We start from the raw sequence: 16,244 nt of genomic DNA on the forward strand, positions 1-16,244 counted from the left end.
GGTCATTGTTCGAGCAAATGTCTCCAGCTCACGAAAGAAGACGTTTAATTAAGGAGAATTTATAAATCGACGGGCAAGCAGCGCTAAAATTGAGAAAAGAATTTGTATTAGTAGGTTTGCGCCAGACGGAATGGCCCGTTTCGGTGAGTCCGATTCGGTGAGTCCGACCCCTTAACGGGGGATTTTTTCAATTTTTTTTTAAATTATCGGGTACCGTAGCCTAATTATCATTGCCGTTTTAGGGTTAGAGGTTAGGAACTCACCGAATCGGACTAACCGAATCGGACTCACGGAATAGTAGCAGACCCTGCGCCAGACCCAAGTATCAAACTCATTACCATTTATTTTGATTTCTACATCTAAAAAAGGAGTAGTCTGAGTGGCTTTTTCTACGGTGAAATTTATGTTATGATGTTGCGCATTGAGTGCTTCAAAAAACTGTGAGCAAGAATTATCCAGATAAATGCTTCAACATTGAACATGGAATTTAACAGTCTTGTTCACTGTTCAGTTGTGACATAACCTGTCTCCGTGTGGGTTTTTGTTATACCGCGTACGTCTTCTGTCATGTTGTGTCACAACCAGCTAAGACTCCAGGCATTGCCCATGACCACACTAGCTAGCCATGCGTTTTCTATTGTAGCTGCAGAGTTAATAACGAAGCAACGACATACCAATGTAGTCACCATGTGATGCAACTATGTTGTTGTAACTATGTGTTTACAATGCAGTTATCTATCCAACCTGAACAGAATAAAACAAGAGGACTTCCTCCCTACTCAACAAGACATTCTTCGAGTACGTATACCCACCACCGGTATCATCGAATATCCATTTGATCTTGATCAAATCATTTTCAGGTAATTTTTATCTGGATGTTTTACATAACTTGCTAAATGTAGGTATATTTATTGTAGGTTCTCTTTAGGATACGGAACAATCATTGACCTTGTTTGTTTGTTGTAAGAAACTTTTTCTGTACAAATCTCTTCGAAGGTTTTGCTTTGAGACCAATCTTCCGATAATAAGAAATTGTATTGAGTTTTAATCTTTTAATCCAATTTCATTCGTAACTGCGGCTAGGTGACAAATTGCAAACTGATTTCAGAATGGTTGACGTTGGAGGTCAAAGGTCAGAAAGAAGAAAGTGGATTCATTGCTTCGAGAACGTAACCTCGATCATGTTTCTCGTTGCACTCAGCGAATACGATCAAGCGTTAGTGGAAGCAGGAAGCGAGGTACATGAAAGCACTATACTTATCGTCACTAAAATGCGATCAATACAATTTGTACTGCATATTTTCTTTGGAGAAATGCAGGTTATAGTGACCAGGCCTTGACGGACCAACCGCGTGTATCTCTAAGCTGCATAACGTTTTGTTCGGACATTTCAAATTTTGAAAGCTTTCTTACATTGAAAATGTTACCCAACCATTGTTTTATGCCTGTTTTTCGTCATCACCAAAAATAATTGAATGCAACATTGCATAAACACTAGGCTAAGCAGCTTTCCAATATCATGCAAAATATTTCAGAAAACGCTTTCTTAGTCCAAACATGACTAAATTCTCACAACCAATCATATTTTCATTAGAACCGAATGGAAGAAAGCAAAGCATTATTTCAAACGATCATCACATATCCTTGGTTCCACAACTCATCTGTAATCCTCTTTCTAAACAAGAAGGATTTACTCGAAGAAAAAATACAGCAATCCCACCTTGCTGATTATTTTCCGGAGTTTGAAGGTCTGGAATAAAGTTTATTGTAATAATTTTACATTCAAGTATTGATTGTATAAAAAGTCAACGGAAACTGTCTTTAATTTATCTGCTTCTAGCTGTTGCCAATATTCAAATAATTTTGCTTCATTAAAATTGATAGATGTAAAAATTTATGCAGAAATGTTCCATGTTGTTGCGATATTAGTAAGGTCTAATTTTCACCCGAAAAATTTCCGTACAGTTAAGAAATACACTTGCTGCCGTAACCGACTAGATCAGGGGTGGGCAACGTGCGAGGTCGGCGCATAGATCGATCACACAGGCGCCTAGAGAGGTGAAAAGTAGAGAGCACGTACAAAACTGTCGTAGAGTTATTCAGCGTAGCAGCCTAGTAGCTCACTAGTCAGTACAAATACAATGTAACTTTGACAAATTGGTTCAAAATATCCAGTATCAACCTACTCACTAACTTCTATTTGAACATCCACACGTGTATCTGCTATGATATGTCATATCCGCTTGTATGATATACTTATGATTTTCTAGTAAAAGCTGAAAATATGAATTAGTGCTTATTTGATGTGCGGCCCTCTGTAAGCATTACATTTTCCTAACTGGCCCTTGTGTTAAAAAGGTTGCCCACCCCTGAGCTAGATGCTTTATTCAATACACTTCACTCAAAATAGTTGTGAGTTAAGCAATCGTATTTACATATTCTATTACCGTATGCTAAAGAATATCATGTTAAAAAGAATAATAATTCGCTACTGCTAGCACAATGATATTTTCAGGTTTCGTATTGGGTATAGGTGAAGTATTTTCATAGTCAAACATTAGGTTAATTCTGACAAATAAATATAATGTAATTTGCTGATCTACTTAGTATCTTATAGCTGTAAAGCCGTATACTCAACGTATTTTGCAGCAAAATGCTGTTTCAAAGCATACGCTTTTTGTTCAGTTACTGACTCATTATCTCAAGTTTTTGCTAACTGGAGGTGGCATCTTAGTCATTAGTTTGATTCACATCTGATAATCAAAATAACCATATTTGTGGTTCCGCTTTGGAAACTTCTTTTGAAGCCTTTGGTTAACCTAAGTGGGGCACATAATGCAGTAAGCATGGAGCTACACGCTACGGTAAGCTCAGCGCTTAGGCTGGCAGTTAGCTCCATGTAAAGTAAGTATTCACGACATCATAGCTTTTGTTTAGCTAATGGTGTCGTAAGAGTTGACATCATTATATCCATGATTATAATTACTCTCATCTCAGTGATACGTATCGATTGAACAGATGCACATTCAACGCCTTTTAGGTTATGTATCTTTGAAGTATAAGACAGGCTAGTTCAATGTTTCGGCAAAACAATTTAAAAATGTGTAAAAATTACTAAAGTACATGTTAGCTGATCAAATGAAGAAATTCTGAATGATCACAACAGAATTAACCAAAAAAAATAGTATGCTATCGGTCATGCATCATAGGATTAAACAGGGGTGTCCATAGTCCGGCTTGCGGTCCAATTCCGGTTCGCGATGCATTTTTGTATAGCTCGCGCCTATTGTTGCACAATGTGTTATTTTTGGCCCGCAGATACAGAAATCATATATACAAATTCAATTTGCATTTTCAAAAAAATAGTTCTCACACACAAAAACCCCGCAAGAAAAGTTGGAATCATTGTTGTGTCATACTTCAAAAATCAACTATTATTGTCTGAAGAGCATCCTGGAAGGTACCAAGGAAAAGGAACGACATAAAAATAACAGTTCTGTGGTAACATGTCACTTCGAGATTTTTATCGAAATTTAACGTTGCTGTTTTGTAGGACCCGCTCAAGATGCTCAAGCCGCGAAGGAATTCATTCTGAACATGTTCATTCAATTAAATCCGGATCCAGATAAAATAATATATAGTCACTTCACCTGTGCGACGGACACTGAGAACATTCGATTCGTGTTTGCTGCTGTGCGAGACACGATCCTTCAATTGAACCTTAAAGAATACAACTTGGTATGAAGAGTAAGAATGCTGCTCGTGCAATCATGCCAAAGAGAAATAACTGTAATTTCGGGAAGGAACCTGGGAGTTTCGGTTCGTCGCGTTCGGATTTCATCAACATATCAGTGTTTCGTTGACATTTATAAAGTCGGACGAGTTTTTGGACGACCGCTTGAAGCGAACACATTTGCAGCAGCGAGTATTTGCGAACAGTTCAAGACTTTTTTATTAAAATGCAATTTAGATGAACAGGCTCAAGAACTTGTCGGTGTTCATCAAAATTGCTCAAATTTACGACCAGTCTCTGGGTATCTTAACTACCTTTAGTGATCGATCAACTTCTCAAAATGTATTATTTTGTCGATATTTTATGCATCGCGTCAATGCTGTCGCTAAAGAAAATCTAGTCTAATCATTTTTATTCATTGTCAGTCTCTGGTGATGTGAATGTGAAAGAGTCCGTCTCTGGTGATACAACCATATGCAGATATCTCAGCCAGCAAAAACTGTAATGCGAAAAATAGCAACTTCTGCTATCTCGGGGTTTGTTTCTTAATTTTTTGCAGTGATTCTTTGCTGCTACACCATTTTTTAACATTTGCTTGGTGTTTCATTCTCAATATTTTCAAAAACTATTTTTGATAAAAGTTTTAAATTATATGTGGGTTTGAACTTTTACCGCTCACTTGATTTACATTGGTACTTGGTTTTATCTTCATTTTTCTCTCGCCACATTAAGCCAAGTACTTAATGTTGAACTAAGCTTCAGTAGCTTTGCTTTTTTTAAGAATTGAAACTCAATCATCTAGACAGTTTGTTTTCAATGCAGCGAACAAAAACAGCTGTTGGCATTGATTCTACGTTTGAAAACGTTGAATAAGTGTAAAAACGACGCAGTCTCTTGTTTTGGACAGCTCAATCCGCAAACCAGCCTTTGCAAACGTTGAAGCTGAAACAGAGCCTGGTATGCTGGGAATGAATTTGTTTCGCTTTTTTGCGTCTAAATTTGCACTTCATTAGGAAGTGTCAAGTCAATTGGGTAACTATTATCTCATTGTTGTTGATATATCAAGCTTTTGTTGTATTGTATTTCAAATAATCTTATTTTATCATGAACGTTTTCTGATCTTACTGCGCATGTGCTGAATGATGTTGAAAACTTAATGTTTATCTACAGCATAACTTTGTCAAATATCAACAACAACGGACTTTAAGGTGATTTTCTTAACAGCATCTGCTTTGGTTAGACAATATAGACATGGTTTATCCAGGTACGCAAGTTTATCTCACTACTTCTTTGCCTGCAGTCCACTGTCACTCTGACTCAGTGGACATCACGAAATATTCTGAATGGATTCACATATTCAAGCACCTTTAAATTGAATGCAAAATCTTATAGCGTTTTTGATTTATTACCGACATTTTGTCCGTTTGATTACAATTGCGTTAGCTGCATCCTTGCGTTCTTCATCATAGCCGCTTTGACATTATTGTGTTTTGACTTGCTGCTCACACTTCAAATTTTTTTATTGATTTTAGACTGTCGCCTATGCCAACAGCACAGCAGAATAAACCAGCTAGCAAGTCGTCTCTGCACATTGTTTCAACATCTGCACAATGTGAATCAATGTAAAAAGAGCGGGTTTTGCTAGCTCGGAAGGCAGTAACTTCACAACACAAGTTCTTGACACTTTGGTACAGAGATAATGGTATCACGTTGGTGTAGTTTGTGTGAGTAAGTGTTGTCATTATTGGTGTAAACATCCCATACAGAATTGCATTGCTGTATGAGATGTTCTGGAAGGAATGGCAGCTCCAAGTCCAACCTGAACCATTGTCACATTTTGCAGAAATTTCCAGGTTTTTCTAAGTTTGGGCGAATGTTTAAATAATTTTTTCTAAAAATTAGATTTTAACGCTTTCTTTATTCTTTTCCTCAGATGACACAATAGGTTTTAACATCCTCACATGTTGAAAAACAAAGAAAATTTGATTTTAAAGATTTCAGTCAGACTGTTAATTTTCAACAACAGTCTGATTTTGCGTTTTTCAACTTAGTTTTTCTCATTTGCCATTGCTTCCCCAAGGCAACAAAAAAGTTTTATGTCATTAGGAAACCGCAAAAAGTAAAAACATCTCAAAAAATATCAGTCAAGCACTAGCAGTAGCTGTAATCAAAATCTGCAAAATGTGACAAATCAGGCCGCATCTCCAGGTGGCCATGCCTGAACATAAACTAATCAGACTAAACGTCGTATGATTTAGCACTTGAAGTTTCAATTCATTTTTGCGCATTTTCCTGAACAAACATTTGGCTGCATATGAAATTGTCGTTTTCCGTTACTAGGCAGCCATTGAAAAGCCTTTTTTTTGCTTTTATAGTAACAGTCAACATAACTTAACTTTGAATACAACATTTAATGGTTATAACTGTTCACTTAGTATATCACTGGGAGCTACCTGTTTATAAAATGTTGCCATGCTGTCATTCATCATGCAGCAGCAACTAGAATACGTTAGGCCGGTCAAATCGTGAGTTGAATAAACCAGCTGAGCCAACGATCGCGTTGGCACAGTGCAGTGTCTCAATCTGCTTTCACCAGAAATTGGTTGCTTTTTCTAGACATGTTCCACACACTATGTAGAAAGCGTGAGCAGTAACAGCGTGCTTGAAGGTGTTAGCTTTTCGGATTGTTCAACAAATGGCAATGCATAGTCAAAACATGTGATATGTAAAAATTGCATTCAAAAGCGTACGCGACCATTGCCACTGTACTTATGGGCGTATTCTTTCGCATCGTTTGCAATAGTGGAAATACGTCAACGAAACTTTGGTAAATAAATGAGATTTTGCTTGTGTTGTTGATATCGCACGGTGTTGCTTAACCTACCTTTCTCAGAAATATGAAGTCTTTTAATCGCAACGCTATAAAACCTTGCGTTGTTTTGTAGCAAAATCGAGTTTATTGAACTGAACAAAACGCCTGTCTGTTAATTCTACAGTGGTCTCCAAACTAAGGTCTTATTGTTTTTCTGTCAATTACTTTCATCGTTTGTGCTCCAGATCCCACAATTGGTTTTCAATATTTACCGCATTTTTACGTCTGTTTAACGTAAAGAGACATTGAATCAATGTAAAAGTAAAACAAAACCGTCCAAGTGCAAAGCATCCACTTTGATACAATGCTTGACCTGCGGGCGGGTGTTGACGCATCGTATTTTTTTTTAATCGTTATCAATTTTAAAGTGACCTGGTGTAAGTTTCAAAGTGATCACGTTGTTTTCCATAATACAAAGTGTCACATGCTTCGCGAAGTATTCAGTTTTGTGCTTGTTTCTTTTTTTTAGCTTTCAGCCATGTGTATTGTGTATACTTTGAAAGAACAGCCATCGTTTCGGGCTCTCATTTAACCCAGGTACCGGTAACATAATTTGTATGACGATTACTTCCCTAGTGAAAGTTGTTATGCAACAGACCAAAATGTGGCCACAATGGCTACCTGGATGATAGAGTTAGATTGTGTCATTAACATTGCCATCTCAGTAGTTAAAGTGATGCCAACCAAGCCATGCTAAGAATACAAGTGTCATAATCGATTTGTATTATAAACGTTCGCCCCCTTTTCCAGAGCAAACGTCCCTCATACGTTGATGTGATGTATCATTAACAAAGTTGTGTTAATTTTTGGTTTAATTTCATTGAATGAACTCTTCCCTTTCTATGCTTTTTTCGTTTTCTCTTTTTTAATAAACCTGGAAAACTTGATACTTTACTTTTACGTAGTTACGTGGAAAGGATATTCGGAAAACTGGAGAAATCGCCCTTAATGCTTGAACTAATTATAGCTGGTAGTGCAGCCAGACGTGGTTAATCCGACTTGCATTGTTCGGACAAATGATGTCGTTCGGTTGCCCGCTTTTGGGATGGAAATGTATTTGAAAAGATTGCGGTGAATGAACTATGTCTACTATTTATCTTTTCATGATATAGTTTATATTTTAATCTTTTTTACTTTGATTTTCTCATTTTATGTACAACAAAATAATGTAGGTATTCTTAACCTGAGCAAAGTTCGTTCTATTTACATTGATTCAACGTCACTGACGTTGCGTCAAGTGGAAAAAGCGTATTTCGCTAGCAGTGTTTTCACTTTCGAAAATTGTAAATATGTTGTTGATATACAAATAAATATATTGTGATATTCTGAGCTTACAGAATATAATGTTTTCCTGGTTTGCTGTTATAACTTTTTCCCAAGCTGATGATTGTTTTCCATGAAAGGACGTGGTTAGTTTATTGTACAGCGGTGCCTTTGTCTAGGTCTTCCGTTTTGAAATCAATAAACGTCGTTTGTTGTTATAGTTCATGTTGAATTCATTTCCAATAATCAACCAGCAGCCATTTTATCATTTGACTCTGTTGTAAAGCTAATTATTTCCTTGATCGAACACTAGAGAACACTTTTCAATGGCTTTGATAATACTGCATCTCATTTCTCTACATTGCTCTTTTAACATGATAATATGTTTATGTCAGCTTTTTGTGTGCAACTATATAATAAACTTCAAAATGATTTGCAGGTAGTAGTGGTTTCATTTCAGCAAGACATTGTTCACGTAGTGGAATCATGGAATATTTGAAGCAAAACTTTTTTTGGTCGTTACGATGCTCTACACAAACACTTCCATTCACAACGAAATTGAGCAAACTAATTTTGCGTCGAAGCAAAATGTTTTGAAATGTTTTTCTAAATGTGATGCTCAAACGTATCGAAGCAGGTCAACTGGTGTGCTCTCAAAATCGTGCAAAGAGAGCAGTTGCCCTACTGTTTTAATGGTAACTCTGACAAAGGTCCTGTCGAACGCCCGCGAAGAGTTAATTGTAAGATTTGTTACCACAATTTCAGCGGCTGACCAACAGTTCCCGCTTGTTGTGGAAGTTACGAGCTCAACCAACAAAGTCAGTGCTAGACTAAGACTTGTCAGTTGTCACTATTTCCCTTAAAATCTGGGAAGATTTGGTCAGACTGGATTACTTTCCACACCCAGCTGGTCGACCTTGCCATGTACAAAAATTGTACATGCGTTTGTTTTTAATTTGATGAAGCATCAAGCATTTATCTGCGAGAGTGGGAGCTTCCGATGTTGAGATGATCTTTATGTTCGGTCAAAAACAACTTAGGCTCGTAGTACCGAAAACGGATCTTGTTGTTTCGTGCCACTAAACAAATCAGTCGCAGTATGTGAAGGCAGCAAATGACTTTGAATCTTTATCCTCGGACTGAGAAAACTCATTTGAGAGCTTAATCCTGGCAGTTATGCAGAGCCTACTTGTAGAGGCTTTAAACCACCGACGTAGGCTTGGTCATCGAGTTTGACAGAGTGAAGTTTCCGACTGTTGGAAGTGTTATTTTTTGTGAATTATTCCATTCAATAAGTGCCACTGCATGGAGAATAGTCCTTGAAATGCGTTGCTCAAGCGCACACCTCGAGAGTCGAACCAGTGCAGCTTGATCTTGCACTTTCTTCGTAAAGTCATGGTGTCGTCGTTGAGATGAAACATAAAATCTCTGTGTGCATGAGTAGCTGCTATAACAAAGAACCTGGAAGCAGGGGATGGAATGGAAGACGTTTTTTCCATCTTCCATCCTGAGATTTTCTTCCATTTCATCTTAGAAATCTTCCATTCCATCTCAGCAATCTCTTCCATCTTCACATTTTGTGATCTACGCGTTGAATATGCCACAAATAAACCTAAAAACCATAGCTTTCTGATTGGTCAATTCTGCCTAATCACAGTAGGTTTGACAAATAAGCGTCAGACAACAGTCCCGTTTGGTTTAATACGAACCGAAAATCGAAGTATTTCAGCAAGCAACGCAATATTTTGCATGTCTTGATAAAGCGTTAGAAAGTTAATGATGGAATTGGGATGGAAGGTTGCCTTCCATCAAGATCTTCCATTCTTTGACATCTTCCATCCCAAAATCTGCCTCCCATTTCCTGCCTGGAAGAAATTGATTCTCTCATTTTGTAATGATTATTAAATCTTTCAAAAAGATTGTGCAGGATCACTAGAGTTTGAAGAATGAATTTTTTGTGATGAGACTTTCGTGAAGTTTGAACGGCTGACTAAATTAAATTGCTTCAATTTCATAATAGACTTTTTCATTGACAAACTTTAGCCTACTTCAAACCAATCTATTTCAAAATACCGGTAGGCCTACTTTTATTTTAAACAGCCTTAATATTAACTCACTTTGAGTGCTTTTCACTTCCTACATATTTTATGCTAATTGTTAGGCTAATATGTTAAAAGATGAAATACAGTAGAATTCGCCTATAGTGACTTTGGCGATAGTGACACTTCGCCTATAGTGACACTTCTTGCAAAGTCCCGTTTGCATACGCAACAGTTGAGTAGAATTCGGCTATAGTGACACTTCGGTTATGGTGACACTTTTTCCGCGGTCCCTTCAGGTGTCACTATAAGCGAATTCTACTGTAGTAGGCTAGCCTAGTCTGAACTTTATGATTAGACTGAAATCGCTTTACAAACTCTAAATACCTTTTTGCATGAAATCTTGATGCCATAAAACATTTCAACTTTTCGGTATTAAAATTAACCTTCTGTCAATCGTCACCAAGTTAACAGAAGGAAGTTTTTATTTGCAAGTGATAGACAAACCCATGGCTGAAAACTACTCCACCCACTTGATGACGCCAGCTATGCCTGAAACATGTTCCTCAATAATACATTGACACTTCTCTAGAAAGCAACATTGTTGCTTGGTTTTGATCTTGGCGTCACCTTTTTTTTCAGAGTCGTGTGTTTTATCTCTGAGCTATATTGAGGCGGACGTTCATTGAACGCAGTAAATTTCCGATTCTACAATCACGAATGCAACAAGGTTACATAAGCCTACTTTCTTCTGCAGCGTTCACCTGACTTCCGATTTGATTGACCATAAGTCTCTTTGCGAAAATTAAACACATTGGTTTGCAGTTGCTTTCTGTGTGAGCAGTGTCCTTAGCCTACAGAACGAGAGTCCTAGCCAGAACCGGCGTCTGAGAAAGTGAATATTGTAGATCTTTTATTATAGAGATCATGCAGAATTTAAAAAATTGATGAAAACACAAATGCAAAAGAAAGTGAATAGCATTTTTTTAGAGATGGCCTTAAACTTAAGGGATTCATTAACTTTTAAACCCGATGTGCGTTTCAAAAGTAGGCCAGCTACTGGTAAAATGAAACTGCGATTGGGTAAATGTGCAGCAGCTGTAAAAAAGTCATTCGGCGGCGTTTGGTAGCACTGCTAAACCACGTGCAACTGGAAGCGTTAAACACTAGAACCTGACCACAAAATCGACAAGAATGAAAGTAGGCCAAAGCATGAGCTGTAACGAAACAAAGTGTGGGCTTAGAAAAGGTAAACCATTACATAATTAGGAAAAAAGAGAAGCATATGAGTTGTAAAAAAGTGTGCGTTTCGAAAAGTAAAATTTTTTTCCTGTCGATTCTCTGTCAGGTTGTAGTAAGTTATTTACCCTGTGAAGCGTTTGATAACATTTAAGTTTTGCTTTTTCAAGAAGCAAATAGGCTACATTTCAGCTACTGCCTAGTCATCAAATGAGATTTACGTGCTCATGTCGGACTTACTTGGACAACGCTGGTCAAACTCATTTTGCTGATCTGTGACATTCCAAGTTTCCGCTTGCTCAGTTTCATCACTTACCAACTTCAGCCACTTGCTGAAATGCTGCTAGCTCAGTCGTCGTCGCTTTGCTCCGTTTACAACTGCTGGTTTTTAGGAGACTAGTTTGCAATCAATAGCCTGCCGAGATTACGGATTTGTTTTTGCTCTCACTGTCAAGACTGCAGCAATGTTAGTATGTTACAACCGTAGCATAATCGAACAATGGCCAAAAAAGTAACGGTAAGTAAAATCAATCATTAACAATTTGTGCTTAAAAACTTTTGGCCAAAAAATGGTCAGTTACCACTAACGTCGAGATTAGCCTACTTGTGCGGTGCATCGTATTTTTTAACCAAGTTCAAAATTGCGCTTCAATTATTGCTCTATTGCTAATTATTGCTATTGCTTTAATCAGGATACTCTTTTGGAGTATCGCGGTGTTTGTGCGGTAAATCATTACACATGAGCATAGAATTAACAAGGAAGAAAGAGAAACATGAGCTGTAGCCTTAGGAAAAAAGTGTCGGTTTCGAAAACGAAAAATTAAAATTTCTTTTTCGTTAATTTTATGTTCATGTGTAGCCTAATGGTTGTTGGTTGGTTCACCTTCTTGGCAGACTTTACCGCGGTGTTGCCAGACGTTGTCAAATTGATCCCATCGTAGCAGCTTCAAAAGTTTTATTTTGCGTTTTCATCGCAAATCGTTCTGAAGTGTTATTGTGATTCAAGCCTACTTCGAGGTGATCTCTAATAGGTGTAGAGTTTTTCTGTCTTCAACCCACAGTATTTTTTCAACCAATCGCGCAATGGTGATCTTTACAAACATTAAAAAGGTTTAAACGTTTGTGATATAAACCATAATTATGCTGCTAAAAGCGATAATCAATCTATTATTGAAAATAGCCCTCACCCTCTCAAACACCGTCCTTGCCAGATTTCCTGTCCAGGTTACTTCCGTCACTCTTAATTCTTTCAGGAACTTCAAAATTTGATTTTGGGATTTAAAAGTTTTTGCAGCAGGCCAAAGATTTAAAACAGCGTACAAAATTATTCACGATGGTACCAGATTTCATCCTTTGCAATTCAGGCGCGTGCAGCCTGCGACCCCCGAAATGAAATCATGTGGCCGGAAGCATGCTTTGGTGTAGCATTAGTAGCAATATAGACTACTCTGAAATTAAACATTTTATTTCGGTAAATTTGTCAAGCTTTTTAATCGCACAACCGTAATTTTGTTTTTGGATAATCTTAACTCTGCGTAGGCTATCAAGACCTGTTTTACTTCGTCAAGGTGACATATCAAGGCGCTTAAAGAAAGCAAAGACTGTGGTTCTCTGATACAAGAAAATAAAATGAGAAACACATATTTTAGAAAGAGAAGAAGCCTCTCCTCTTTGTTTGATAAACCAACAGAGATGTACGTATACGCCGCAAACTCTACACCGTAGACTTGCGGCGTAGACTTTTTGTTTGCGCTAACGCTTACGGCCACATTTTTTTGGATAGTTGTCGCTTGAGGCTATGCCGTAAAGTTTTCGCGGTTTTTTAGCGCATAGCGTCAACGCATACTTTTTTATGTCTTAGCTGTTGTTTGCATTTTTTTTATCAAACTTTCCAAATTTTGAATAAGTTAAAAGAATGTTTTCAATGGGCAAAGGCATATTGAAACCAAAACGCAGCAAACTGTCAGATGAACACTTTCAGACGCTTGTGTTTCTTCGTGGAAATTCAAAATAAAACTTGTTTGTTTCGAGTGGTTTAACCGTGTGAATGTTTGGCACCTAGCAAACAAAATGAGTTTACGCTAGTATATGCGCTAACGCTTACGCCCCCAACTTTTTTTACAAGTTACGTTGACGCATACGGCGTATGGTTTTTCGAACGTTTGCGTTTACGCTGACGGCGTCAATATTTTTTGTATGCGCGTACATCACTGTAAACCAACGGTCATGGGCTCCGTTAGAGGGGGGCCTGGGGGGTGATTACCTCACCACCAACTGAAATAGGAGGGTTACTAATTTGCAAAATTCCCCCCCCCCCCCCCCCTTCCCCACACACACACCCACTAATGTCGAGATAAAAAAGTAATTTTTAATATTTTTTTACTTTTGTGTTTTATTTTTATTTTGTTGCACAACTTTTGAGTTTTTGCTTGGAAACTCCGACTCGCAAGGCGACGCCAAACTATGTATCCTGTCAAAAATAATCACAATGCGCTATGTGTGACGTCAAAATTTCTCACTGTTTCAAACTGTTTAATTTCGCTTTTACCACGAACGAAACCACTACAGTTGCACTGTTTAAATGTTTTGCGGGGTTGAATCGTTGTAACTCGGCCGCTTTTTTCGCGGAGATAGCTTCTCTTCGCCCTCGTTTGAATCATGCGGGGCTTGATGGTTTCGCCATGTTTTGCGATTTTGCTGATGACGAGACGATGGGTGGCTTTTAAAATTGATTACAAGGGATAGCTGAGTCAAGGGACAGCTATTTGCTGAGTCAAGTAAAATTCCTGTTGAATTATAAACAATAGCCTAAGATTATTTTTAAAATTCCATTTTTTGTTTAGTGTTATTTCTTACACGGCGCAAATGGTAGGCCTTCCGTAGTATCGATCAACATGTCTCCTTATTTTCAGTTGTTGTAAAAGTTAATGCATTTTAGCTTTTATTTTATTTATTTGTGAGTTGAATGTAGGCCTAGCTTTGACCTGAACGTTTTTGACCTTTTAGCGTCTGAAGTGTAAAATTTGGAGGACTTGAGCTAATGAAGAATACTGAGAGGAATTTTTGCGTACGTCTCCTCTTCCAGTCAAAATTGTCTCAAAACTTCAAAAATTGTGGCGAATCTTGAAGAGCTTTTGCTCGCGATTTCAGTTTCGTTGAAATAATTTTTAGCTTTTAAATCGTGCTGAAAAGCAAAAATTTTGCGCCTTCGGCGCGAAACATGTCGCCAAAGACGCTGTATAAGAAACTGAAGCTTTCAGTAATGCGAAAGGGGTCTGGGGGGGGCGACTTCCCACAATTAAATGTGATGCGATAATCCAATAAACTCCCTGTCGATGTCAAAACACCGTTCCTGCCCCTGCTTAAATTACACCCCCCCCCCCCCACTCTCAGGAAGTGTCCGGAGCCCCTGCCTACGGTCATGCGCTAACCTTTACCGTTTTACTGGTGGTTAGTGGTTAGCGCGTTGGGCTCGCAGTCGAGAGCCTGCATGTTCGACTCCAGCCACCCGCACTTGCTGTTGTTTCTCTGGGCAAGAAACTTTACGACAATTGCCGCATTGGTTAAGAAAGGTAGGACAATTTTCCTTATAAACTCAATTGATTACAGTCATTAAGATCCTTCTTGCACTCAGTTCAGTTGCAGAAGAAAAATGAACATTGGCAGAAGGTGGGAATCGAGCCCACGCAATCGAAATTACTACTCCTTTGCCCTAACCCATTCGGTCACGCAGGTTGTGGGGATGCATTCAGTTAAATTTCTTTGTATCAAAAATTTTCGATAAAGACGACCAGATAATCACGTGTTGAGTCAAGTGACTGAAGTCAGCTGATTTGCGTGTACGTTTTTCGAAGAGTGTACTACGAGTGCCTACCGACTCCGGCTTCAGTGTTGCTTGATATTTTAGAGTTACCAATTTTTTTTAATTGTTGTCTTAATTTTTTTAAATTTAATTTCACTCAAGTTGCAATCGAAATTGAAACGGCGACTTCACAAAAACTGACACAAACAAACATTTCCATTTTCTGGTGAAGTTTTAGAGCGCAATAAGGAGAACAAGAAAGCAATATTTCGAAAAAAATGCAAACAAAAATTATAATGCAAAAACAATGAAAAAGGCAATATAACGAAAGAGAAAAACTGCACGCCCAGCAAGCTGGTGCAAGAGAGAGGCCCAATTGCGGATCCATAGGATGCACTGCCAAATAATTATAAATTCAAGACAAATGTACGATCAGTCCAATTGATGTCAAGCTATCTGATCAAGTTATCCGGGGTTTTTCAAGATAACTTGACATCAATTGGACTGGTCGTAAATTTGTCTTGAATTTATAAAAATTATAATGTTCACGTTTTGTACCAGCCGGAGTTGGGTTTAACTCCGATTCCGGACACGTCAAAATTCTTCCAACTCCACAGCCCTGGTTGTGATGTTAAATCATCCCTCAAGTCGATGTCTTTCTTAATTTTGATCCTCTGAGTGTTATAGCCTACTATAATAGGCCAAAGTCCGATGATACTTGGAATAAGTTACAAAATAAAAATAGCTGGCTCGAATCGGTATAATCATGTTTATTAATTGAGCATATCTTCCAATTGGTTTTGTTTAATTCAAAAATGTATTAATATTAATCGAGTAATATTTAATGCAACCTATAAGTGGGAATCAAATTGTGACACCTAAAGAGAGAGACAACGTCCGCCTTGGAAGATGTAGCGAACTATGAACGATTCAAATCGTAATTAAGAAAAAGTATCTATGGCGCAAAAAGTTTTTTACATTTCGTTTTGTTTTCGAGTAGAAAAACGAGTATTTGTTAAAAAAATAATTTACTCGTAGGGTCATTTCTGCTCGATTAAAACGGAAAGATGAATGTAATAAGTGAAATGGTTACGTAAGGCTGATAACCCATGGAAAAAAGATAATAATAATTTAGTAACTATTCGTTGTCGTAAGCTCATCAGCACGTCGATGTCGTGAATGGGTTTGAATTTTTTTTTATTCCTAAATCTAGTTGGCAAAGATGCTCTCTGGCTTTTGCATTAAAAAATAGAGCGGAGTTGTCCCTGTTTACCATTGGCTGGCTTAAGCTTCCAT

General features: G+C 37.8%; 1 protein-coding gene across 2 annotated transcripts in view; it reads left to right on the forward strand.

The window, feature by feature from the left end:
- Positions 1-8,306, forward strand: part of LOC145775885 (guanine nucleotide-binding protein G(q) subunit alpha-like) — a 45,081-nt gene extending 36,775 nt beyond the window's left edge. For both annotated transcript variants that reach the window (XM_082587278.1, XM_082587277.1), the window contains exons 4-7: positions 732-860; positions 1,109-1,238; positions 1,595-1,748; positions 3,554-8,306. In XM_082587278.1, coding sequence (XP_082443404.1) covers positions 732-860; positions 1,109-1,238; positions 1,595-1,748; positions 3,554-3,744 — 604 coding nt within the window. In that variant the 3' untranslated portion in view covers positions 3,745-8,306. The remainder of the gene's footprint in view (positions 1-731; positions 861-1,108; positions 1,239-1,594; positions 1,749-3,553) is intronic.
- The last annotated feature ends 7,938 nt before the right edge of the window (positions 8,307-16,244 follow it).

The sequence above is a fragment of the Aplidium turbinatum genome, chromosome 8 (genome assembly GCF_918807975.1).
Source record: "Aplidium turbinatum chromosome 8, kaAplTurb1.1, whole genome shotgun sequence".
In the NCBI taxonomy this organism is placed as follows: Eukaryota; Metazoa; Chordata; class Ascidiacea; order Aplousobranchia; family Polyclinidae; genus Aplidium; species Aplidium turbinatum.